At 39.0% G+C, this 25649-nt stretch overlaps 1 protein-coding gene across 1 annotated transcript in view; it reads left to right on the top strand.

The window, feature by feature from the left end:
• The window catches only part of MRPS14 (mitochondrial ribosomal protein S14), a 39348-nt gene extending 14068 nt beyond the window's left edge, over positions 1-25280 (top strand). Inside the window, exons 2-3 of the mRNA XM_013989625.2 lie at positions 12207-12365; positions 22641-25280. Of these exons, the coding sequence (XP_013845079.2) occupies positions 12207-12365; positions 22641-22823 (342 nt within the window). The 3' untranslated portion in view covers positions 22824-25280. The remainder of the gene's footprint in view (positions 1-12206; positions 12366-22640) is intronic.

Here is a 25649-nt window from a genome sequence, read left to right as displayed (position 1 = left end):
GTTTTGATTTGTGGTTGCCCTGTTTTTCAAGGATGTTAACTCCTTCCTATATATGCTTGCTTTAGTCTGATAGTCATATAGGCTCAAACACATTCTAAAAAAAATAAGAGTCTAGATTTTCTTACTTCCCCTCCCCACAGTTTATGATTTTGACGTCCTTTTTTAACATCTTCATGTTTGCCCTTTTCCTGTTCCTTGTGTTTATCGTTGCTTTTACAATAGCTTTTTTTTTTTTTCTTTTAGATCCGTGTACTGGCTTGTTTAAGTGATTGCTTTCCAGTTGTGCATTCCTCCATCCTATTACTTCTTCTTTTTTATTTAGAGGAGCCCTTTCAGCATTTCTTTTAGAATGGGTTTAGTATTGCTGTACTCTTTTTCAGTTTTTGTTTGTTGGAGAAATTCTTTATTTCTATTTTAAATGCTATTCTTGCTGGGTAGAGTAGTCTAAGCTGCAGATTTTTCCCTTTTAGAACTTTGAGTGTATCTTGCCTCTCTCTTCTGGCCTGTAGTGTTTCTGCAGAGAAAGCAACTGGTAGCCTTATGGGGGTTCATTTATAATTAACTCTTTGTTTTTCTCCTGCTACCTTTCGAATCCTCTCTTTATCTTTTGCCATTTTTATTGTAACATGCCTTGGTGTGGGCCTGTTAGGGTTCACCTTGTCTGGGGCCCTCTGTGCTTCCTGTATCTGGATATCTGCTTCCTTCAGCTCTGGAAAGTTTTCAGCCATAATTCCTTCAAATATATTTTCAGTCTCCTCTTCTTTTTCTTCTCCTTCTGGACTCCCTATTATCCGTAGATTGGCCTACTTTATATTATCCCATAGATGTCTTATATTGCTTTCATGCTTTTTCATTTGGTTTTCTGTCTGCTGTCCTGGCTTGGTGATTTCCACTATTCTACCTTGCAAGTCCCTAATTAAGTCCTCTGCATTATCCATTCTGCTCTTCAATGCCTTTAACTCAGCCTACATCTCTGCAAATGAACTTTCTCATTTTTCTTGGCTCCTCCTTCTATTTTCTAGCTCCTTTCCAAAGTAAACTGCATTACCGTTCACATCTACTCTTAATTCCTTCAGTATTTTCACCATCTCCTTTTTGAGCTCAGTGTCTGTTAGCCTGCAGAGGTCTGTTTCATTGTTTGCTGCTTCAGGTGAATTCTCCTGTTCTTTTAACTGGGAATGGTTCCTGAGCGTTTTCCCTTTGCTTATATTTTTCTTATTCCGTAAGTTTAGGGAAGACAACTACTGTAGTCTTGGAGGGCTATTTATAGGCAGCAGCACCCCTGGGTGTTTTGTGAACACTTACCTTTTATTTTTATGGTGCTGTGTGCGCTTCCAGGGAGATGGAGGCAATGGGCAAAGCCTGGAGCAGTGCCTGGTTGCTGGGCCCTTGACAGTGGCAGGGACCTGTGGCAAGGTGGCACAGGCTGTTCCTGGTTGCAGGGCCCTGGGAAGTGGTAGTGATCTGTCACATGTAGGCAGCACCAGGAGCATTTGGCAGTGGCAGCAGCAAGGGAGTGAGGGCAACAATGGGTGGTGCTCAGTTGCAGTGTCCTGTTCTTTGTTGAACTCTTAGTTGACTGGGGCCAGGTGGTACTTGTTCACAGACCCCTAGAAGTGGCAGGCCACATCCCCCTCTGGTGTCTGAGATGACTGCTGTGGTTTTCTCCTGCTGCCTGTAGATCACACAAGAGCTGCTGCATTGCACTTAGCCCCCCACTGCCCTTAGCCCACACAAGAAGTGCCCAGCCACCTATAGCCTGCACCAGAGGTGTCTTGCCCTCTGAGAATCCACATCTGTGCAGGAAAATACATTTCTATGGTAGTCTGCCCCTCCTTCTCTTGCTCTCCCCAACAATGGCGACTTACCTCTCCTGCAGGCCCAGACCTCCCTGGATCCTTTGGCTGTGCTGTGCTGCTTCCCATCCTATGGCGCACTGATTCCTAGCCCCTCAGGCTCTCTCCATACAGCCAACCCTAGTCCTCTCCCCAGAACTCACCTCCAGAGCCTGAGTCTCAACATCTAGCCCCTGTCAGAACATCTCAGACTGTGTTGTCTCGGGCCAGTGGTTAAGATGGTCTGCTCAGCTCTCACTTTACTTTGCTCTTCTCAGTCCAGCTGCTGTGGTTTTCTCCTCGATAGTGAGGTCCCTGTGTCTCGGCTGATCTCCCTGTTGTTTAGGTGGCTTCCCAGGTTGTGGGTTCCTTTCCTCTTTAATAGTTCCCTCTTAGGAATGCTAGTTCTGTCCTTATTCCTTTGCCCTCTCTCTTTTTTTTCCTTTTGTTCTACCCGGTTATGTGGAGGGTTTCTTGCTCTTTTTGAAGGTTTAAGTTCTCCTGCCAGCGTTCAGTAGATGTTCTGTGCGAATCATTCTACATGTAGAATATTTTTTTATTTTGATGTGTTTGTGGGAGAAGGTGAGCGCCATGTCTTACTTTTCTGCCATCTTGATCCTTTGCTCCCCTGTCCCAACCCATTGTTTTTTTTTAGTAACATGTTGTTTAGTCTTTCTGCTTTAGATACAGTCTTTTAAAAAAAAATCGCTTTCTTACTCTTCTCCCTCATGTTTTGTGATTTTGATGTCCTCTTTGACATCTTCATGTTTACTCAACATCAGAAGATGTTTGAGTTATAACCCTTTTCACAAAAAGTTTTTTCTTTAATCTATGTACTCTCTTATTTAAGTGATTTATTACCCAATTGTAATTTTCTGGTTACTATGGATTATTCTTTTCTATGCAGAGAAGAATTTTCTTCTATCCTAAATGATAATCTTGCTAGGTAGAGTATCCTTGGTTGCAAGATTTTCCCTTCAGGACTTTGAAGGAAAGTCCCTCCGGGTTGCAACATTTCTATAGAAAAATCAGCTGACAGCCTTAGGAGGGTTCCTTCATAACTTACTCTTTGTCTTTCTCTTGCCTTTAGAATGCTCTAACATTTGCCATTTTAACATAATATATCTTAGTGTAGACCTGTTTGAGTTCATCTTGTTTGGGATCCTTTGTTTCCTGTAGCTGGATAGCTGTTTCTTTTTTTAGTTTTGAGAAGTTTTCAGCCATAATTTCTACAAATATGTTTTAAATCTCCTTTTCTCTTTCTTCTCCATCTGGAATCCCTATCTTGCATAGATTGGCATGCCTTATATTATCCCGTAGGTCTTTTTTTTTTTTTTTTTCATTTTTCTCTTTTTTCAGTTGGATGGTTTCCATTATTCTGTCTTCCAGATCACTTATGCATTCTTCTGCACTATTTATTTGACTATTTATTACCTTTAGCTCAGTTTTCATCTTGGCGGTTGAGTTGTCTAATTTTATTGGCTCTTTATAGATTCTAGTCCCTTGTTATAATCTATATTACTATCTGTAGGCTTTCTTAATTTCTTCAGTATTTTTTCTATTTTTTAATGGAAATATAGTTAACTTACAGTATTATGTTTCAAAGTGAAGAGCAAAGTTATTTGATTTCACATATATATATGAATACATATAAGTGATGCTTTATATATATGAATTATGCTTTGGAGTTCTCATTCATTTGTGGATAACTTTACATTAGTAAAAATTTGTATGTTTTATGTATACATGGAAAGATTTGAAATTTCCGTCAGTACCTTTTTTTACAAAACATACAAATAAATAAAACTATTCAACTTCTTAATGACGACCATATTCACGAAGAAGGTATTGCTATTACCATTCCAAATCTGTGTGTATGTGTATATATATATGTATGTATGTATGCATTTATATGTGTGTGTGTGTGTATGTGTATATGTATTCTCTTTCAGATTCCTTTTCATTATAAGTTATTACAAGATATTGAGGCCCTGTGCTATACAGTAGGTCCTTATCATTTATCCATTTTATATGTAATAGCTTGTATGTGTTAATTCCAAATTCCTAATTTATCTACCCCCCCTTCCCCTGCTATCCACTTTGGTAACCATAAATTTGCTTTCTATGTTTGTGAGTCTGTTTCTGCTTTCTAAATAAGTTCATTTGTATCATTTTTTAGGAGTCTACATAAAAGTGATAGCATATGATATTTGCCTCTCTCTGACTTCATTTAATATAATATCTAGATCCATTCATGTTGCTGCAAGTGGCATTATTTCATTCTTTCTTCTGGCTGAGTAGTACGTTGTGCACGTATACCACATCTTAATCCATTCATCTGTTGGTGAACAGTTAGGTTGTTTCCATGTCCTGGCTATTGCACATAGTGCTGCTGTAAACATACGACTGCATGTATCTTTTTGAATTGTAGTTTTGTCCAGATATATGCTTAGGAATGGGATTGCTGGATCATATGGGAGTTCTTTATTCAGTTTTCTGCAGAACCTCCATGTTTTTTTCCATGGTGGTTGTACCAATTTACATTCCCACCAACAGTCTAGGAGTGTTCCCTTTCCTCTACACTCTCTCCAGCATTTATTATATGTAGACTTGTTGATAATATTTATTCTGACCTGTGTGAGGTGATACGTCATTATAATTTGATTTGCACTTCTCTAATAATTAACAATGTTTAGCATTTACTCCTGTGCCTGTTGTTCATCTGTATTTTGTCTTTGGTGGAATGTCCGTTTAGGTCTTTAGCTCGTGCTTTGATTGGATTCTTTGCTTTTTTGATATTAAGCTGTATGAGCTGTTTGTATATTTTGGAAATTAATCCTTTTTGGAAGCATCATTTGCAAACATTTTCTCCCAGTACATTGGTTGTCTTTTCCTTTTGTTTATGGTTTCCCTTGTGCAAAAGCTTTTTACGTTTAATTAGGTCCCATTTATTAATTTTTGTTTTTATTTCCATTACCCTAGGATATGGTTCCTAAAAATAGGGCTGTGATTTATGCCAAAGGGTGTTTTTGTGAGTTTATTTTTGTATAAAGTTTTAGAGAATGTTTCAATTTCATTTTTGTTTCATTTTTTTTTTTTTACATGTAGCTGTCCAGTTTTCCCAGCACCGCTTGCTGAAGAGACTTTTTATATATTCTTGCCTCCTTTGTTAGAAATTGATTTTTAAGTCCATGGATTTATTTCTGGGCTTTCCATCCTGTTCTGTTGACCTTTACTTCTGTTTTTGTGCCAGTACTGTGCTATTTTGACTACTGTAGCTTTGTAGTACCGTCTGAAGTCAGGGAGCATTATTCCTCCAGCTTTGTTCTTTCTCAAGATTTTTCTGGTTATTTGGGGTCTTTTGTGTTTCCATTGAAATTAAAAATTTTTTGTTTTAGTTCTATGAAAAATGTCATTGGTAATTTGATAGAGATTGCATTAAATCTGTAGATTGCCTTGGATAATATGGTCATTTTAACAATACTGATTCTTCCAATCCAAGAACATGGTGTATCTTTCCATCTGTGTAATCTTAGAGTTTTTAGAATACAGATCTTTTGCCTCTTGAGGTAAGTTTATTCCTAGGTTTTATTCTTTCTGATGAGATGGTAGATCAGATTGTTTCCTTAATTTCTCATTCTGGTCTTTTGTTGTTAGTGTATAGAAATGTGAGAGATTTCTGCGTAATAATTTTTTATCCTGAAAAGTTACCAAATTCATTGATGAGCTTTAGTAGTTTTCTGGTGATGCCTTTAGGATTTTCTATGTATAGCATCATGTCATCTGCTGACAGTGACAGCTTTACTTCTTTTTTCCTATTTGGGTTCCTTATATTTCTTTTTCTTGTCTGATTGCCATGGCAAGGACTTCCTAAACTATGTTGAATAAAAGTGGCAAGAATAGACATCCGTGTCTTGCTTCAGATCTTAGAGGAAATGCCTTCAGCTTTTCACTATTGTTGATGCTGTTAGCTGTGGGTTTGTCATACATGCCCTTGATTATGTTGAGGTATTTACCCTCTGTGCTCACTTTCTGGGGGGTTTTTAAATCATAAATGGATGTTGGATTTTGTTAAAAGCCTTTTCTGAACCTATTGAGATGATTATATAGTTTTTATTGTTCCATTTGATAAAATAGTGAATCACACTGGTTGATTTTCAGATATTGAAGAATCCTTACTTCCCTAGGATATATCTCACTTGATCATGGTATATGATCCTTTTAATATATTGTTGGATTTGGTTTGCTGGTATTTTGTTGAAGATTTTTGCATCTATCTTCATCACAAATATTGGCCTATAGTTATCTTTTTTGTGGTATATTTTTTCTGATTTTAGTATCAGGGTGTTGTTGGTGTCATAGAATGAGTTTGGGAGTGTTGCTTCTTCTGCAATTTTTTTGACTCTAAATATTCGATAGAATTCATCTGTGAAGCCATCTGGCCCTGGACTTTTGTTTTTTGGAAGTTTTTTAACCACACTTTCAATTTCAGTACTTGTGACTAGTCTTTTCATAATTTGTTTCTTCCTTGATCAGTCTTCGAAGATTGACCTTTGTAAGAATTTGTCCATTTTGTCTAAGTTGTCCATTGCATTGGCACATAGTTGCTTGTAGTAGTCTCTTATCCTTTGTATTTCTGTGGTGTCAGTTATAACTTCTTTTGCATGTCTAATTTTATTGATTTGAGCCCTCTTTGGCTCTTTTTTTTCTTGATGAGTCTGGCTAAAAGTTTATCAACTTTGTTTCTTTTTACAAAGAACCTGCTTTTATTTTCATTGCTGCTTTTTTTTTTTTTTTTAAAGGACTGCACTCATGCCCTATGGAAGTTTCCAGGCTAAGGGTTGAATTGGAGCTGCAGCTGCAGCCTATGCCACAGTTGTGGTAATGTTGGATCCTTAAGCCACTGAGTGAGGCCAGGGATCAAACCCGCATCTTCATGGACACTAGTTGGGTTCATTGCTGTGGAGCCGCAACAGGAACTCCTGATCTTTTGTTTTTTCTAGCCTCTATTTCTGCTCTGATCTTTGATTTCTTTCCTTCTGCTAACTGGGTTTTGTTTGTTCGTCTTTCTCTGTTTGATTTAGGTGTAAGATTAGGTTGTTTATTTGACGTTTTTCTTGTTTCCTGAGGTAGCCTTGTATCTATCATTATAAACTTCCCTCTTAGAACTGCTTTTGCTGCATCCCAAAAATTTTGGATCATTATGTTTGCATTTTCATTTTTCTAGGTGTTTTTTAATTTCCTCTTAGATTTCTTCAGTGATCCATTGATTACTTATTAGCATTTTGTTTAGTCCCTATGTTTTTGTGTTTTTTTTTTGTTTTTTTTTTTTTGATTTCTAGCCTTATAGTATTGTGTTTGGAAAAGGTGATTGATATGACTTAAGTTTGCTTGTTAATTTTTTATTAAAATACAGTTGATTTACAATGTTGTGTTAATTTCTGCTCTACAGCAAAGCGACTCAGTTATACCTATATATATGTTTTTTGGTATATTGTTTTTTGACATGGTCTGTCCTGGAGATTGGATATAGTTCTCTGTGCTATAGAGTAGAACTTTGTCGTTTTTCCTTTCTAAATGTAATAGTTTGCATCTACTAACTCCAAACTCCCTGTCCACCCCAATCCCTCCCCCTCCCCCTTGGCAACCACATGTCTCTTCCCTTTGTCTGTGAGTCTGTTTTTGCACTGTAAATAGGTTCATTTATGCCATATTTTGGGCTCCATATATAAGTGGTATCATGTGGTATTTGTTTTTCTCTTTCTGACATTTGACTTAATGAGAATTTTTAGTTCCGTTCATGTTGCTACAAATGGCAGTATTTTTTTTTTATGTAGTCCATTGTATGTATATGTCACATCTTAATCCACTCATCTATTGATGGACATTTAGGTTGTTTCCATGTCTTTTTTTAATTTTCCCTTTTTTTTTTTAAAGTCTTACTGAAGTATACTTGATTTACAATGTTGTGATAATTTCTGCTATACAACAAAATGATTCAGTTGTACATATGTACACATCCATTTTCTGTCAGATTACTTTCCCACATAGATTGCCACAGAATATAGGATAGAGTTTTCTGTGCTATACAGCAGGTCCCCGTTGGCCAATCATTCCATATACCTCATAGTGCGTATCCCAGTACCCAAAGCCCCAGTCCATCCCTCCCTCCAACCTGTCACCTTTAGTAACTGCAGGTTTTTCAAAGTCTGTGAGTCTGTATCTGTTCTGCAAATAAATTCATTTGTATCCTTTTCTTAGATTCCACATGTAAGTGATAGCATATGCTGTTTCTCTTTTACTGTTTAACTTCACTTAGTATGACAGTCCATCCGTGTTGCTGCAAATGGCATTATTTCATTCATTTTTATGGCTGAGTTATATTCCATTGTACCATATCATCTTTATCCATTCCTCTGTCATTGGACATTTGGGTTGCTTCCATGTCTTGGCTGTCATATATGGTGCTACAGTGAACATTGGGGCACATGTGTCTTTTTGAATTCATGGATTTCTCTGGATAGATGCCTAGCTGTGGGATTGCTGGATCATATGATAGTTCTGTATTTAGTTTTCTGAGGGACCTCCATAGTGATTGCACCAGGTTACATTCCCACCAGCAGTGTAGGAAGGTTCCCTTTCCTCTGCACTCTTTCCAGCTATTGTTTATAGACTTTTTTTTCTTGACAGTGCTGCACCTGTGGCATATGAAAGTTCCCAGGTTCAGGGTCAAATTGGAACTGTTGCTGCAGGACTGTGCCACAGCTATGACAATGACGGATCCTTAACCCACTGAGCAAGGCCAGGGATTGAACCTGCATCCTCATGGATGCTAGTTGAGTTGCTGACTTGCTGAGCCACAGTGGAAACTCCTGTTTGTAGACATTTTGATGATGGCTCTTCTGGCTAGTGTAAGGTGGTACCTCATAGTACTTTTGATTTTCATTTCTCTAATAAGTAGTGATGTTGAACATCTTTTCAAGTGTGTTTTGGCCCACTGGATCTTGTCTTTGGAGAAATGTCCATGTAGATCTTCTGCCCATTTTTTTATTGGATTGGGTGTTCTTCTTGATATTGAGTTGCAGAAGGGGTTTGTATATTTTGGAAATTAATCTCTTGTCAGTTGCTTCATTTTCAGGTATTTTCTCCCATTCTGTGGGTTGTCTTTTCATTTTGTTTATGGTTTCCTTTGCTATGCAAAAACTTTTATGCTTAATTAGGTTTGGTTTTTTTCTTTTTTCTTTTTTGTTTCATTACGCTAGGAAGTGGATCTGGTAAGATACTGTTGTGGTTTATATCAGAGAGCTACAGGCTTATGTTTTCTTCTAGGAGTTTTATAATACCTGATCTTATATTTTGGGCTTTAATCCATTTTGAGTTTATTTTTGTGTATGATGTCAGAGTATTTTAATTTCATTCTTGTACATGTAGCTATCCAGTTTTCCCAGTACCATTTATTAAAGAGACTTTCTTTTATTCATTGTATATTCCTGCCCCGTTTGTTATGGATTAGTTGACCGTATGTACATGGGTTTGTGTTTTTATGCCAGCACCATTACTGTTTTGATGACTGTAGCTTTGTAGTATAGTCTGAAGTCAGGGAGTCTGATTCTTCCTCCCTATTTTTCTTTCTCAGGATGGCTTTGGGTATTCAGGGTCTTTTGTGTTTCCATACAGATTTAACAATTTTTTGTTCTATGAAAAATGCCATTGGTAATTTGATAGGGATCACATTGAATCTATAGGTTGCCTTGGATAAGTATAGTCATTTTTGAGACTATATACATTTGGTGAGAGTGAGCATTATTATCTTGTTCCAGAATTTAGTGGAAAGACTTTCAGCTTTCCTCTGTTGAATATTATGTTGGTTGTGGGTCTCTCATAAATAGCTTGTGTTCTGTTGAGATATGTTCCCTCTATACCCACTTTAATAAGAGTTTTTATCATGAGTGGATGTTGAATTTTATCAAATGCTTTTTTGGCATCTATTGAGATGATTGTGTTTTACTTTTCTTTTATTGATGTGGTGTATTACATGGATTTTATTTTTGTATATTCAACCATCCATGTGAACTTGAGATCAATCTGATTTTATTGTGCTGTATGATATTTTTTATGTGTTGTTGGATTCAGTTGGCTAGAATTTTAAGAATTTTTGTATCGATGTACATCAAAGATAATGGCCTATAATTTTCTTTTTTTGATGGTTTATTTGTCTAGTTTTGGTGTTAGGGTGATAGAATGACTTTATAGAATGACTTTGGGAGTGTTCCCTCCTCTTCAGTCTTTTGAAATAGTTTGAGAAGGGATAAGTAAAAGTCGTTCTTTGTATGTTTGGTAGAATTCGCCTGTGAAACCATCTGGTCCTGGACTCTTGTTTGTAGGCAGTTTTTTTTAACTAACAGGTTCTGTTTCACTTCCAGTGATCAGTCCATTCAACTTATCCATTTCTGGTAGGGTTCAGCCTTTTTCAACAATGGTTGTTCTACAGATTGTTGTGATTTTGGTGTGCTTGTGAGAGGAGATGAGCTTAGGGTCCTTCTTCTCCACCATCTTGGCTGATCTCCATTCAGCATTTTTATTACCTCCTTTTTGTATTTGGGGTTTTGTAGAGTGCAGAGGTCTATTTCTTTTTTGTTTTTTTTCCCCTCTTTCAGGGGATTTCTCTTGTTCTTTTAATTGGCAGTAGTTCTCTGCTTTTCTGTTTTGCTTATATTTTTCTTTATGTATTTTGGAAAAATAGTTGTTTGTTGTGGTCTTCAAGTGCTATTTTTATATGGGAGTGGCCCTGTGTTGACTGATCCCAATGTTTTTGGTCTGAGAACTATTTTTTATATAGATGCTTGCCACGTCTTAACTTAGGGTATGCTGGCCCTTGTCCTCTTGATAGGTGGTGTTTTTGGTGTTGTGACCAGAGCCTGCGTGGGATGTTGGGTGGTGCATTCTCTTTTCTCTGTGGTTGTCAAAACCATGTCGGGGGCAGAGTCTGCTCCCCAGTTCTTGGAGTAGAAGCCCCTAGATCCAGTTCTCAGCTGCGTGCAGTCAGTATGAGTTAGTTGGGGCTAGAGCACACTCTAGAAAAGGAACCCCTATGTATTCTTTCCCAGGAGCTGTTTGCCGTGATGTGTGACTCTGTAACACCACCCTCCAGCCATTGTGCACACCCACAAAGATCACTGTTGCCAGTACTTCCCTTTGCTGCATTTGTTGTAGGAGTACTTATAATCGGCTTCGAGGTCCCTTAAGCATGCATGCACGCTCACAAAACTATGGGTGAGAAAGTTTGCTAAAGCTACACACCAGCACCTTCAGTAGGAGTTCTGATAATTGGTTTAGATATTCATCCCTGCTTCTGAATGTGTGTGTGCCCTCCAGGTTTGCGAAAACCTCTGCAGTTGAGCCATGCACCACTGTGAGCTTGACAGGGAGGCTGCTATGGCAGACTCACACCCCTTCCCCCCCATGTTGACATTGGGACCCCTGTGGCAGACCCTGCTCTGTCCTGCATGCAACCCCACTTGTGGCCTGGGCCACATTCTGGGCCTTTCAGGCTATCCCCAAGCAGCCAAACTGAATCTGCTCCCCACATCTGTCTGCTGAAGCCAGAGTTTTCGCACTAGTCACGGTGTACACCAGCAAGAACATGTCTTGGCCTGGGAAATGTGATGGGGGCAAGGACTGTCTCTGTTAGTCTCTTTCCACTCTATGGGGCAGCAGGCCAGCTTCTGCAGTCTCCTCTCAAGCCTCCGAAGTTGCCTTCCCATTCTGTCCTCCCAGCCTGTGAAGGAGGTTCCCAGGGTGAAAGAACCTTACCTCTTCCACAACTTCTTCCCAGGGGTGCAGGTACCATCCTAATTTCTCCTCTCCCTTTCCCTTGGTCCTCAGTGGTTGTTTGGGAACTTTGTTGTAACTTTTGTTGTGTGGGATCTGCAAGCTTTCAGTAGGTATTCTGTATGAATTGATCTATGTTAGATGTATTTTTGATGTGTTTGTGGCAGGAGGTGAGCTCCACATCCCTGTGCTCTGCCATCTTGATCTCCTCCCCCTTTCCATATTTTTTAAAAATTATTGAACCATATACTTAGTAGTTGAAGTAAAGGGCAAACAATTATATTAAAAGTAACATAAATATTCACTTTCAACCCACATTATTGACATTATATTAATTAACTATCATTTTGGCTTGATGTATATCCATAAATGTTAACTTGTTCTGAATTAAGTCTATTATTTAAAATTATTGAGGTGACCCAAAATTACCGGGGGAAATAAAAGATTATAAATAGTGATTAAAGAGGATCACAGCATAGAGACACTGGCAGAGCCTGGGTTTTGACTACCCTTCACTTGTTCCTTGTCTCCGTCTTTTAGATGGTTCCTTCATCAGCTTCAGGCCAAGTTCGAAGTTACTACGTAGACTGGAAAATGTTGCGTGATGTGAAGAGAAGAAAAATGGCTTATGAGTATGCAGATGAGAGGCTACGGATCAATTCTCTCAGGAAAAATACCATTTTGCCTAAAGACCTTCAGGTTAGCTCATTGAGTTTCTATCATAAAACCGTTAAGTCAGATCACTCGTCACTTAGGATGAGTATACTTTCTGGATAACATAATCAGATATTCGCAGTCAACATATCCTTGTAACTGATATTGGTGAGTTTCAAATTAAAAAGAACTGTTCATTGCTAACTAGCCTTTTAACCATTTAATTAGGTAATACTTGGAAAGTACTGACGGGTAACCACAAAGAAATTGGGCAGTTATTTTGACCTGCATTCTCTCCCCACTTCATCTCAGTCTTTGAACCTTCAAGGCACTGAATTGGAAGGCTTTGCTAGTGCCTGGGGCCACGTGTCCAGCGTGTGGCCCACACTGTTCTAACCCAAGGCCAGCCCTAAGCCTACCTCTCTGAACTCCTTAACACTTCTGTATGCTGATGCGGCCTTCCATTTAGGTTCACCTTGTCACACTCTGTAGCTTGAATAAGCCTGTCAACTCTTTGGCTTTCTGAAGCATAAAGTCCTGCGCCTAATTAATAACATAAAATACCTGCATTCAAGAATCTTATCTTTGTAAATCAACTGTAATAAAAACACTTTAAAGTATTTTTTTAAGTCTGATCAGAGAGTATATAACTTAAACTCATTGCCGTTAAACTTATCAAAAGCTCAGAGTAAAAAAAAAAACATACCATTTGTAATAAATTGGGAGAACAATATACAGACCATGGATCATGATGGATTCTTTTAAAATCTTGTCTAAATTAAGCCAAATGAGCAGAATACTGAGTGCCCTGCACTACTCTGTTAACAGCTTTCACTGTAATGGTATTAAGCTACTAGCCTATATTTAGGGGGTAAAAAGTAGCTCCTCAGAAACAGCTTAACATGTTGTGGAGGACAAATTGATGAAGATCACCAGAAGAGTCTGTGATATGGGAACCAGCAATAACTGTGCAAAGAATCTGTGAATCATGGGAAACTAATCTTGGCTCTGTGTTGCTTGCCAGCTAGCTTACAAGTCAATTTTATGTCCCAGTGCTAAGAAACTTACAGGTTCTCACAGAAAGATCCTTTATTTCATTTTCCCTTTGTCCAGTTTCCTCATTAGACAAAGATTTCCCCTGCCTTAAATCTTTATGTTCGTACATATGTAAATGGTTTATAGCTATTCTTCAAACTCTACTTCCATGAAACTTTAGTTCATTTTACATGTCCAAGACAAGGATGCTTCCTCTTGCCACTTCTGTTCAACATAGTACTGGAAGGTCTAGCCAGAACAGTCAGGCAAGAAAAAGAATATAAGGCATATAAATCGGGAAGGAAGATGTCAAACTGTCTCAATTTGCAGACATGATTGTATATATTACAAACCCTAAAACTCCACCAAAGTACTGTTAGAATTAATTAATAAATTCAGTAAAGTTGCAGGATGCCAAATCAATGAAATTCAGTTGTTTCTATACACTGACAAACTATCTGGAAAAGAAATTTTCAAATCTCCTTTACAAAAGCATCAAAACCAATAAAACACTTAGAAATAAATTTAAGAAGAGGAATGTTCTTTACACTGAAAACCATACTGATGAAAGAAATTGAAGACACAAAAAGATAGTCCGTGGATTGGAAGAATTAATATTGTTAATGTCCATATTATACAGTACCATCTATAGATTCTGTGCCAAAATTCCAATAGCATTTTTCACAGAAATAGGAAAAAAAATCTAAAATTTGGAACTACAAAAGACCCACAAATACTCAAAGCAATCCTGAGAAAGGATAAAGCTGGAGGCATCATATGTCTTGATTCCAAACTTTATTTACAAAGTAGTAATATTCAAAATTGTATTCACATAAAAATAGACACATAGACCAATGTAACAGAAATAAACCCCCAGATATCTGTTCAACAAATATTTGACAAGAGAGCCAAAAATACTCATTGGCTTTATGGATAGTTTCTCTGTAAATGGTTTTGGGGAAACTGGTTATTCACTTGCCAAAGAATGAAATTGGACTCCTATCTTAAACCAGTCACAACAATTAACTTGAAATGGGTTAAAAACTTAAAAGTAAGACCTGAAAGTGTTAAAACTATTAGAAAAAAGCAGAGTGAAAGTTCTTGACATTGGTCTTTGCGGTGATTTTTGACACCAAAAGTGCAAGCAACAAAAGGAAAAATAAGTAGACCACATCACACTAAAAGAAATGACATGAAAAGGCAACCTACAACATGGGAGAAATTATTTGCAAATCATGTACCTGATAAGGGGTTGATATCCAAAAAGTATAAGAAGTCATACAACTTAAAAAAAAATTGATTTACAGATGGACAGAGGGGAGAAGGATCAAGATGGTGGAGGAATAAGATGTGGCTCTCACCTTCTTCCACAAACACATCAAAAAAATCTCATCTACACGTAGAATAATTTGCACAGAACATGTACTGAAAGCTGGCAGAACTTAAACCTCCAAAAAGGGCAAGAAAGCCTCCACATAACTGGAAGAACAAGAAGAAAGAAAGAAAAGGATTCAGGACAGAACTAGCATTTCTAAGAAGGAGCTGCTAAAGAGGAAAGGAACCCACATCCTGGGAAGCCACCTAACCAGTGGAGATTGGCTGAGAAGGAGGGACCTCAAAGTCACATAGAAAAGTGCAGCAGCTGGACTGAGGAGGACAAAGTAGAGTGAGACACGCAATCCATTTGCATCACTGCCCTCAGACACCACAGCCTGAGTCAGTCGGGCAGGGGCTGGACACTGATAATCAGGCTCCTGAGGTCAGTTCTGGGGAGAAGACTAGGGTTGGCTGTGTGGAGACAGCCTAGGGGCTAGGAATCAGTGTGCCATGGGATGGGGAGACAAGTACTACAGCTGAGGGAACCTGGAAGGAGGTCTGGGCCAGCAGGAGAAGCAAGGTGCCTTGGGAGGGTGAGAGGAGGCAGGGTGGACTGCCTCAGGAATTATCTTTCCCTGTGCAGGCGCATACTCTCAGAGGGCAAGGCATCTCTGGTACAGGTTATGGGTGGCCAGTCCCCACTTGGACTAGCTACATGTGACAAGGGCTGTGGATGGCCAGGTACCTCTTGTATGGGCTGAGGGCAGCGGGGGGCTAAGTGCGAAACAGCACCTCTTACGTGATCTATAGACCACAGGGGGAAACCACAGCAGTCACCTCAGACACCAGAGGGGGATGTGGCCTGCCACTACTAAGGGTCTGTGAACAGGCACAGGCACCACCTGTGGCCCAGGCACCTCAGAGATTGGCAAAGAAGATGGCATTGCAACTGAGTACCACCTGTTGCTGCTTTCACTCCCCTGGCAACACACCTCCCCCACTGCTGCCACTGCCAGATGCTCTGGGAACCACCTACACCTGCTGATCACTGTCACTTGCCAGGGCCCTGCAACTAGGAGCAGCCTGTGCCACCTTGCCACAGGTCCTTGGCACTGTCAAGGGCCCAGCAACCAGGCACTGCTCCAGGCTTTGCCCATTGCCTCCATCTCCCTGGAAGCGCACACAGAACTGTAACAATAAAAAACTCTCACAAAACACCCAGGGGTGCTGCTGCCTATAAATAGCCCTCCAAGACTACAGTAGTTGTCTTCCCTAAACTTACGGAATAAGAAAAATATAAGCAAAGGGAAAACGCTCAGGAACCATTCCCAGTTAAAAGAACAGGAGAATTCACCTGAAGCAGCAAACAATGAAACAGACCTCTATAGGCTAACAGACATTGAGCTCAAAAAGGAGATGGTGAAAATACTGAAGGAATTAAGAGTAGATGTGAACGGTAATGCAGTTTACTTTGGAAAGGAGCTAGAAAATAGAAGGAGGAGCCAAGAAAAATGAGAAAGTTCATTTGCAGAGATGTAGGCTGAGTTAAAGGCATTGAAGAGCAGAATGGATAATGCAGAGGACTTAATTAGGGACTTGCAAGGTAGAATAGTGGAAATCACCAAGCCAGGACAGCAGACAGAAAACCAAATGAAAAAGCATGAAAGCAATATAAGACATCTATGGGATAATATAAAGTAGGCCAATCTACGGATAATAGGGAGTCCAGAAGGAGAAGAAAAAGAAGAGGAGACTGAAAATATATTTGAAGGAATTATGGCTGAAAACTTTCCAGAGCTGAAGGAAGCAGATATCCAGATACAGGAAGCACAGAGGGCCCCAGACAAGGTGAACCCTAACAGGCCCACACCAAGGCATGTTACAATAAAAATGGCAAAAGATAAAGAGAGGATTCGAAAGGTAGCAGGAGAAAAACAAAGAGTTAATTATAAATGAACCCCCATAAGGCTACCAGTTGCTTTCTCTGCAGAAACACTACAGGCCAGAAGAGAGAGGCAAGATACACTCAAAGTTCTAAAAGGGAAAAATCTGCAGCTTAGACTACTCTACCCAGCAAGAATAGCATTTAAAATAGAAATAAAGAATTTCTCCAACAAACAAAAACTGAAAAAGAGTACAGCAATACTAAACCCATTCTAAAAGAAATGCTGAAAGGGCTCCTCTAAATAGAAAAAGAAGAAGAAATAGGATGGGAGGAATGCACAACTGGAAAGCAGTCACTTAAACAAGCCAGTACACAGATCTAAAAGAAAAAAAAAAAAAAAGCTATTGTAAAAGCAACGATAAACACAAGGAACAGGAAAAGGGCAAACATGAAGATGTTAAAAAAGGACGTCAGGGAGTTCCCGTCATGGCGCAGTGGTTAGCGAATCCGACTAGGAACCATGAGGTTGGAGGTTCGGTCCCTGCCCTTGCTCTGTGGGTTAACGATCTGGCATTGCCGTGAGCTGTGGTGTAGGTTGCAGATGCGGCTTGGATCACGCGTTGCTGTGGCTCTGGCGTAGGCTGGTAGCTACAGCTCCAATTAGACCCCTAGCCTGGGAACCTCCATATGCCATGGGAGCGGCCCAAGAAATAGCAAAAAAAGACCAAAAAAAAAAGGACGTCAAAATCATAAACTGTGGAGTTCCCGTCGTGGCACAGTGGTTAACGAATCCGACTAGGAACCATGAGGTTGCGGGTTCGATCCCTGCCCCTGCTCAGTGGGTTAACAATCCGGCGTTGCTGTGAGCTGTGGTGTAGGTTGCAGACACAGCTCGGATCACGCGTTGCTGTAGCTCTGGCGTAGGCCGGTGGCTACAGCTCTGATTCGACCCCTAGCCTGGGAACCTCCATATGCCGCGGGAGCGGCCCAAGAAATAGCAACAGCAACAACAAAAGACAAAAAAAAAAAAAAAGAAAGAAAAATCATAAACTGTGGGGAGGGGAAGTAAGAAAATCTAGACTCTTATTTTTTTTAGAGTGTGTTTGAGCCTATATGACTATCAGGCTAAAGCAAGCATATATAGGAAGGAGTTAACATCCTTGAAAAACAGGGCAACCACAAATCAAAACCGAACATGACATCCACAGAACCTAAAAAGAAGAGGAGGCAAGCGTAAGATAAATGGAAATCATCCAACCAAAAAAGAAAGGAGCAAAGGAGAAACATTGAATCAACTGGAAAACAGGGTTTAAAACGGCAATAAATACACATTTATCAGTAATTACTTTAAACACCAGTGGACGGAATGCTCCAATCAAAAGACGCAGAGACACAGATTGGATAAAAAAGCAAGAGCCTACAATATGCTGTCTACAAGAGACTCACCTTAGGGCACTGGACCCATGCAAATTGAAAGTGAAGAGATGAAAAAAGATATTTCATGCAAATGGAAAAAACAGGAAAGCAGGTGTTGCAATACTCACGTCAGACAAAATAGACTTTAAAACAAAGCCCATAAAGAATGACAAGGATACTAATGATAAAAAAAAGATCTATTCAAGAGGAGGATATTTCAATCATCAATATATATGCCCCTAATATAGGAGCAGACAGATACATACAACAAATACTAGCAGACATAAAAGTAGAAATCCATTGGAATACGTATTAATTATAGTAGGAGACTTTAACACCCTGCTAGCATCAGTGGACACCATGACCAGGTGGGCTTCATCCCAGGTTCGCAAGGATGGTTCGACTTTCACAAATCAGTTGTCATATACCACATTAACAAAAGAAAAGTCAACAACCTCAGGATCATCTGAATAGATGTGGAGAAAGCATTTGACAAAGTCCAACATCCATTCATATAAAAACTCTTACCAAAGTGGGTGTAGAGGGAACATACCTTAATATAATCAAAACCGTTTATGACACACCTATAACTAAAATAATACCCAGTGGAGAAAAGCTGAAAGCCTTCCTGCTAAAATCTGGAACAAGACAAGGATTCCTGCTCTCACCACTTATTCAACATAGTATTGGAAGTCCTAGCCACAGCAGTCCAACAAACAAAAGAAATAAAAGGTATCCAAATTGGAAAAGAAGAGCTAAAGTCGTCATTCTGTGCAGATGACATGATGCTATATATAGAAAATTCTAAGGACTCCACCCAAAGCTATTTTGCTGAATTTGTTGAACTGATCAACAAATTCAGCAAAATAGTAGGATACAAGATTAACATTCAGAAATTGGGTGCATTCCTGTATGCTAACAATGAAATATTAGAAAAGGAATATAAAAATACAATAACTTTTGAAATCACACCACAAAAAATTAAATACCTAGGGATAAACCTAAGGAGGTGAAAGACATATGCTGAGAACTAGAAAACATTAATCAAGGAAATTAAAGACGATTCAAAGAAATAAAGATATTCCATGCTCCTGGATTGGAAGAATTAGTATCATTAAAATGGCCATGTGACCCAAAGCAATCTACAGATTCATTGTGATTCCCTATCAAATTACCCATGACATTTTTCACATTACTAGAACAAACAATCCCGAAGTGTATACGGAACCATAAAAGACCCAGAATTGCCAAAGCAATCCTGAGGAACAAAAACCAAGCAGGAGGCTTAACACTCCCAGACTTCAGACAATATTACAAAGCTACAATAATCAAGACAGCATGGTCCTGTTACCAAAACTTACAGACCAATGGAACAGAACAGAGAACCCAGAAATAAACCTAGACGCCTATGGTCAATTAATCTTTGACAAAGGAGGCAAGAATATAAAATGGGGAAAAGAAAGTCTTTTCAGTAAGTGGTGCTGGGGAAAACTAGACGGCCACATGTAAATCGGTGAAACTGGAACACACCCTCACATCATGCACAAAAATAAACTCAAAATATCTTAAAGGCTTAAACGTAAGACAGGACACCATAAAACTTCTATAAGAGAATGTAGGTGGAACATTATCTGATATCGTACAAATATTAGGTCAGTCTGCAAGGCAATAGAAATAAGAAAAATAAACCAGTGAGACTAAATAAACTAAGTTTTTGTACAGCAAAGGAAACCATTAGAAACAAACAAACAACCTACGGAATGGAGAAAATAGTTTCAAACAATGCAACTGACAAGGGGTTAATGTCTAAAATAATACAATTTATAGAACTCAACAGCAACAAACTAAAACCCAGTTGAAAAATGGGCAGACGACCTGAGTAGACATTTCTCCAAAGAAGATAAACAGATGGCCAACAGGCACATGAAAAAATGCTCAACATGGCTAATTATTAGAGAAATGCAAATCAAAACTACAGTGAGGTACCACCTCACACCAGTCAGAATGGCCAGGATTAACAAGTCAACAAATAACAAATGCTGGAAAGGGTGTGGAGAAAAGGGTACCCACCTTCACTGTTGATGGGAATGTGTATTGGTACAACCACTGTGGAAAACAGTATGGAGGTACCTCAGAAAACTAAATGTAAAACTAACTGTATGACCCAGCAGTCCCACTCCTGGGCATATAACCGAACAAAACTTTCATTGAAAAAGATACATGCACCTGTGTATGTTCACGGCAGCACTATTCACAATAGCCAAGACATGGCAACAACCTAAATGTCCATTGACAGACAAATGGATTAAGATGATGTGGTATATATACATGATGGAGTATTACTCAGCCATAACAAGAAAATAATGTCATTTGCAGCAACATGGATGGAACTAGAGGCTCTTATACTAAGTGAAGTAAATCATAAAGAGAAAGACAAATACCATATGATTCACTCATATTTGGAATCTAATATATAGCACAAATGAACCTATCTACAGAAAAGAAACAAACTCATGGATGTGGTAAACAGACTTGTGGTTGCCAAGGGCTAGGGTGAGGGAGTGGGATAGATTGGTAGTTTGGGGTTAGTAGATTGCCACTTATTGCATTTGGAGTGAATAAGCAATGAGATCTTCCTGTATAGCACAGGGAACTATATCTAGTCACTTGTGTTGGAACATGATGGAAGATAATGTGAGAAAAAGAATGTGTGTGTGTGTGGGGGGGGTATATATTTATATTTATGACTGGTTCACTTCACTGTATAGCAGAGGTTGACAGAACATTGTAAATCAACTATAATAGAAAAAATAAAAGGACAGAGAATCTGAATAAACATTTTTCAGAGTAAGACACACAAATGGCCAATAGGTACATGGAATGATGCTCAGCATCATTTATCAGGGAAATAGAACTCAAAATCACAATGAGCTGTAGTTCCTTTGTGGCTCAGGGGCTAAGTGGTGTTGTCACTGCAGTGGCTTGGGTCACCACTATGGTATGGGTTCCATCCTTGGCCCAGGAACTTTCACATGCAGTGGGTGTGCCCCACCCCCAAAATCATAGTGAGCCATTACCTCATACCTGTCATAATGGCTGCTGTCCAAAGACAAGAGATAGGTCTTTTCAAGGATGTGAAGGGAACACTTGTGCATCCTTCGTAGGAATGTAAATCGGTGCAGCCACTATGAAAAACAGCATGAGATTCCTCAAAAAATTAAAAATAGAACTACCATATGTGATCCAGCAATTCTATTTCTGAGGAGAAATCTGAAGGAAATGAAATCACTAGATAGAAATAATATCTGCACCCCCTGTATGTTCATTGCAGCACTATTCATAATAGCCAAGACATGGAAACAACCTGAATATCCATCAACAGACGAATGTGGTATTCATTCAGAGAATGTGATTCCCCCCCTCCCAGAGTACAGTACTATTTAGTCATAAAAAAGAAAGAAATCCTGCCTTTTACAGTAACATGAATGTATCTTGAGGGCATTATGCTAAGTGAAGTAAGACAATACTAAATGAAGTGATATCTGAATTACTGAATGGTGGTTATCAGAGGCTGGGCGTTGAGGGAAATGGGGAGATGTTGGTCAAAGGGTACAGACTTGGAGTTATAAGATGCCTAAGTCCTGGGGTTCAGTAAGTACAACGTGGTGACTATACTTACAGTTAACAGTACTGTATTATTTATTTGAAAGTTGCTAAAAGAGTAAATCTTAAAAAATAAAAAAAAGTAAATCTTAAGTGCTCTCATACACACCGCAGAAGTAATTGTGTGGGGTGATGGAGGTGTCGACTAACCTTATTGTGGTAATTATTTTTTGTAATATATACATGTATAAGAACATCACATTTTATTCCTAAAACTTGTACAGTGTTATATATCAGTTATATCTCAATAAAGCTGGGGAAAAGATCATTTGGGGGAACAGCAGAAATGCACTGATACATTTTCCAAAAGACAAATGAGAATGTCTGTGGCAGCTCTGTTTGTTACAGCTCAAAACTGGAAGGTACCTAGATGCCCATCAGTTGTAGAATGGATAAATGAATTATGGAGTATTCCCACAGGGAAATTAGCACCACTGAGAGTGAACAAATTATAACACATGCAGCAGTATAAAGAATCTCTCAAGCATGTTATTGAATGAAAGAAGCGAAACAGAAGTGAATGCAAAAGAATGAGTACTCTGGTTATATTTACATAAAATCGAAACAAGAAAAACTCATCTGTGGTGTTAGTAACCAGGTTACTTGTTAGCCAGGAGGTCAGTAACTGAAGGGAGGCAGAGCCAGGGCTTGAGGGTGCCAATAATGTGTCTTCATCTTTTGACTGGTTATATAAGTATGTTCTGTTTGTGAAAACTTCTGAGCTTTTACACCTATGGTTTGTGGGTTCTCATGTATCTATGTTAAGTGTCAGTTAAGTTTGAAAAATTATATCAAGAGCGTGTCAAACATTTCTGTCATTTTTCTAGTCTGTTTGTTTCTACTCATGAGAGGTTAAGGTTCACTACCGTGTCTGGGGTTCTTTAGCCAAACTCTGGCTACACTAATGAATATAGCTCTTTGTTCTCTTCCTTTAAGCATTGACTGATTGTCTAGAATAAGAAAATACATGTGATCTGTGTAAATAATGTTGTGACTTCCCCTAGGAAGTAGCTGATGAAGAAATCGCTTCCCTTCCCCGGGATAGCTGTCCTGTTAGAATCAGAAATCGGTGTGTTATGACGTCCCGTCCACGAGGTGTAAAGCGGCGCTGGAGGCTTAGTCGTATCGTCTTCCGTCACTTAGCCGACCACGGGCAGCTGTCTGGGGTCCAGCGAGCAATGTGGTAATCAGCTCCAGAACCTATTGAACTTGCAAGGAAACCAGTTCTGGCAAGAGACTTTTCTAATAGACAAAAAGCTTTTATGAGGGTGCAGAATAGGAGTCTAATCTACCAAATGCTGTCTGTAGTTAAATTACTTTTACATTTTAAATGAAGAAATTTGAATGTTTCCTTCTGTCAGTGAATTCTGGCTGTGAATTATCTTTTCTCTTGGACTTAATAAACATCCTGTTACCAGGCATAGGGCAAGGGATAGAGTAATAAAAAAATATTTCTATGAAAGTAATGCTCTGTATGCTTGTCTTTTCCTTCGAGTTTTTAGTCTTTTAGCAATACAAAAGGGCTCCTGTATTTTTTAAGAGCGTTATTTTATACAGCAATATTATGTTGTAGGTAATCCAACTCAATTGGTATGTAGCAATTTTTAATCATGAACTGGGTACCTTGACCAGCACAGCTCATTTATTTAATTGTTAGGCAAACAATACATTGGAAGGTAAAGCTGATGTTTTGAATTATCTAACTAATGCTCAAGTTCTTTATGTAATAGCTAAACAGAGGCAGAACCACTAATCATTTTCTTGTTCCGTCTTCAAGGATCCTTAGAACAAAATATGTCTCTTTAAGCCCTGAAAATCTATCCAAAGAGGAAGAGTTTTGCTGGAATAGTATATTTCTCTGTATTCAAATTTATTTAATCTGTGACAGACATGAGTAAAGATAGCTAAAGTTTGTCTTGTGCAGTGTTGTCAGCCCAGTGATAGTACATGCATGGAGTAGTATGGAAGCATCGATCCAGAAGGTATTTCTGGAGCTGAAACCTGAACTTAGGAAGCAAGGGGTGAGACTCTTTGCAAAGGGAGCAGTGGAAGCAAAGGCACAAAGGCATCAAATAGTGACCTGCTGTCATGTCAATAGATCAGAACTAAGAAGCACATGACAAAGGCCGTTATCGAGGAAGACTTCACATGTGTGAAGGAGCTGAGACTTAAATACCAGCTGTTGGAGAGTTTTAAGTAAAGGGATGACATGATAGTTTGCTCTTCAGACAAATGACAGCTATGTAGTAGATGGCCATGAGAAGAAGTGGCTGTAAGATATATAAGCAACTAGGGAAGGTGTCTAATTGTTGAGGAAGAGAAGGACCTGAACTAAGATAGTAGAATTAGCAGAGTAGTTGGGAGGACAGATTTTAAAAGTTTATTTAGGAAAGAAAATTGGGCAAGATCTAGAAACTGATTATATTTAAGTGCTTTAAGAGCTTTGTCTGGGTTCCTGGTAAGGGTGACTATATACATGGTAGAAGGTAAATCCAAAGTAGAAAATTATGGGGGGGAAAAGAATGATTTGGTGGGGGGAGACACGATATGTACCTAAGTTCAGGTTTCAGGTTTACAATGTTGGAGATGCCTGTGTCATCCCAATGGGAAAGTGTAGTCTGGAAATCAGGTCATGAGAGGAAATCAGCAAGATATACCTTGGATACATAGTTCCTAATTTTTTTTTTATTATTATTATAGTTGAAAAACAGCCATGTCCTTTTTTTTTTTTGGTCTTTTTGCCATTTCTTGGGCTGCTCCCGCAGCATATGGAGGTTCCCAGGCTAGGGGTCTAATCTGAGCTGAAGCCACTGGCCTACACCAGGGCCACAGCAACGAGGGATCCAAGCCGCATCTGCAACCTATACCACAGCTCATGGCAATGCCAGATCGTTAACCCACTGAGCAAGGCCAGGGATCGAACCCACAATCTCATGGTTCCTAGTCGGATTCGTTAACCACTGCGCCACGATGGGAACTCCATATTTCCTAAATTTTTATTACAACTTACCAACTGGAGTGCTCTAGCTAATATCCCAACTAGTAACCAGTGTTAGTCAGATCATAACTAAAACATGAAGGTTGCTGATCTCTGGCATGTCACTGATAATCCACTTTCTCCTTTGTTTGAATCAGGGTCTAGGCATGATCCATACATTTGTTATGGTTGCCGTTTCCCACTCCTCCCTTTTTTCTTCATATTATTAATTTGCTGGAGGAGCCAGGTCATTTGTCCTGTTAACATTTGGCTGTTTTCTTCTTCATGTGTCCTTTTAACTTAGTCTTCTATCCCTGTGAAGTGGTAGCTACATTCAGAGGCTTGACTAGATTCAGGTTCAGTATTTTAGGAATGAACTTTCTCAAGTGTGCTGTGTACTCTGTCCCATAGGCACATAACTTGTCCAATTTTTAATGATCAGTGGATTCAGGTAGGGTCAGTCTAATTTGTGCATTTGAAGTTCACCATTTATTAACCTGTCACCTAATAATTTTAGCATTTCACTCATGGTTTCAATTAATGGTTATTTTCTAAACTCCATCATTTTTTTTTGTGTTAGCCAGAACTTCTCTGTAAGGAATTTTACCTTAACAATTTGTTCTCCTGAAATACATTTCTTAAATTCTAAATAAATGGAGTGATTTTCTATCTGGTTTTTTTGTCTTTTTTTTTTTTTTTTTTTTTTTTTTAGGGTCACACCTGCAGCATATGGAGGTTCCCAGGCCTAGGGGTCTAATTGGAGCTGTAGCTGCTGTCCTATACCACAGCCACAGCAATGCAGCATCTGAGCCGCATTTGTGACCTACACCACAGCTCATAGCAAGGCCAGGGATCAAACCTGCATCCTCTTGGATGCTAGTTGGGTTCATTAACCACTGAGCCACGATGGGAACTCCCATCTGTCAATTTTTAGAGTAAATGAGTTGGTGCTCTAGCAACTTCCAGAGGTTAACAAATGAGTTTCACTACCATTATGAACTTGTAGATTTTCTGTATGTTTAATGTTTCAAATCAC

The sequence above is a fragment of the Sus scrofa genome, chromosome 9 (genome assembly GCF_000003025.6).
Source record: "Sus scrofa isolate TJ Tabasco breed Duroc chromosome 9, Sscrofa11.1, whole genome shotgun sequence".
In the NCBI taxonomy this organism is placed as follows: Eukaryota; Metazoa; Chordata; class Mammalia; order Artiodactyla; family Suidae; genus Sus; species Sus scrofa.
Note: the sequence above shows the minus strand (reverse complement) of the source record. Positions and strands in the feature narration are given on the sequence as shown.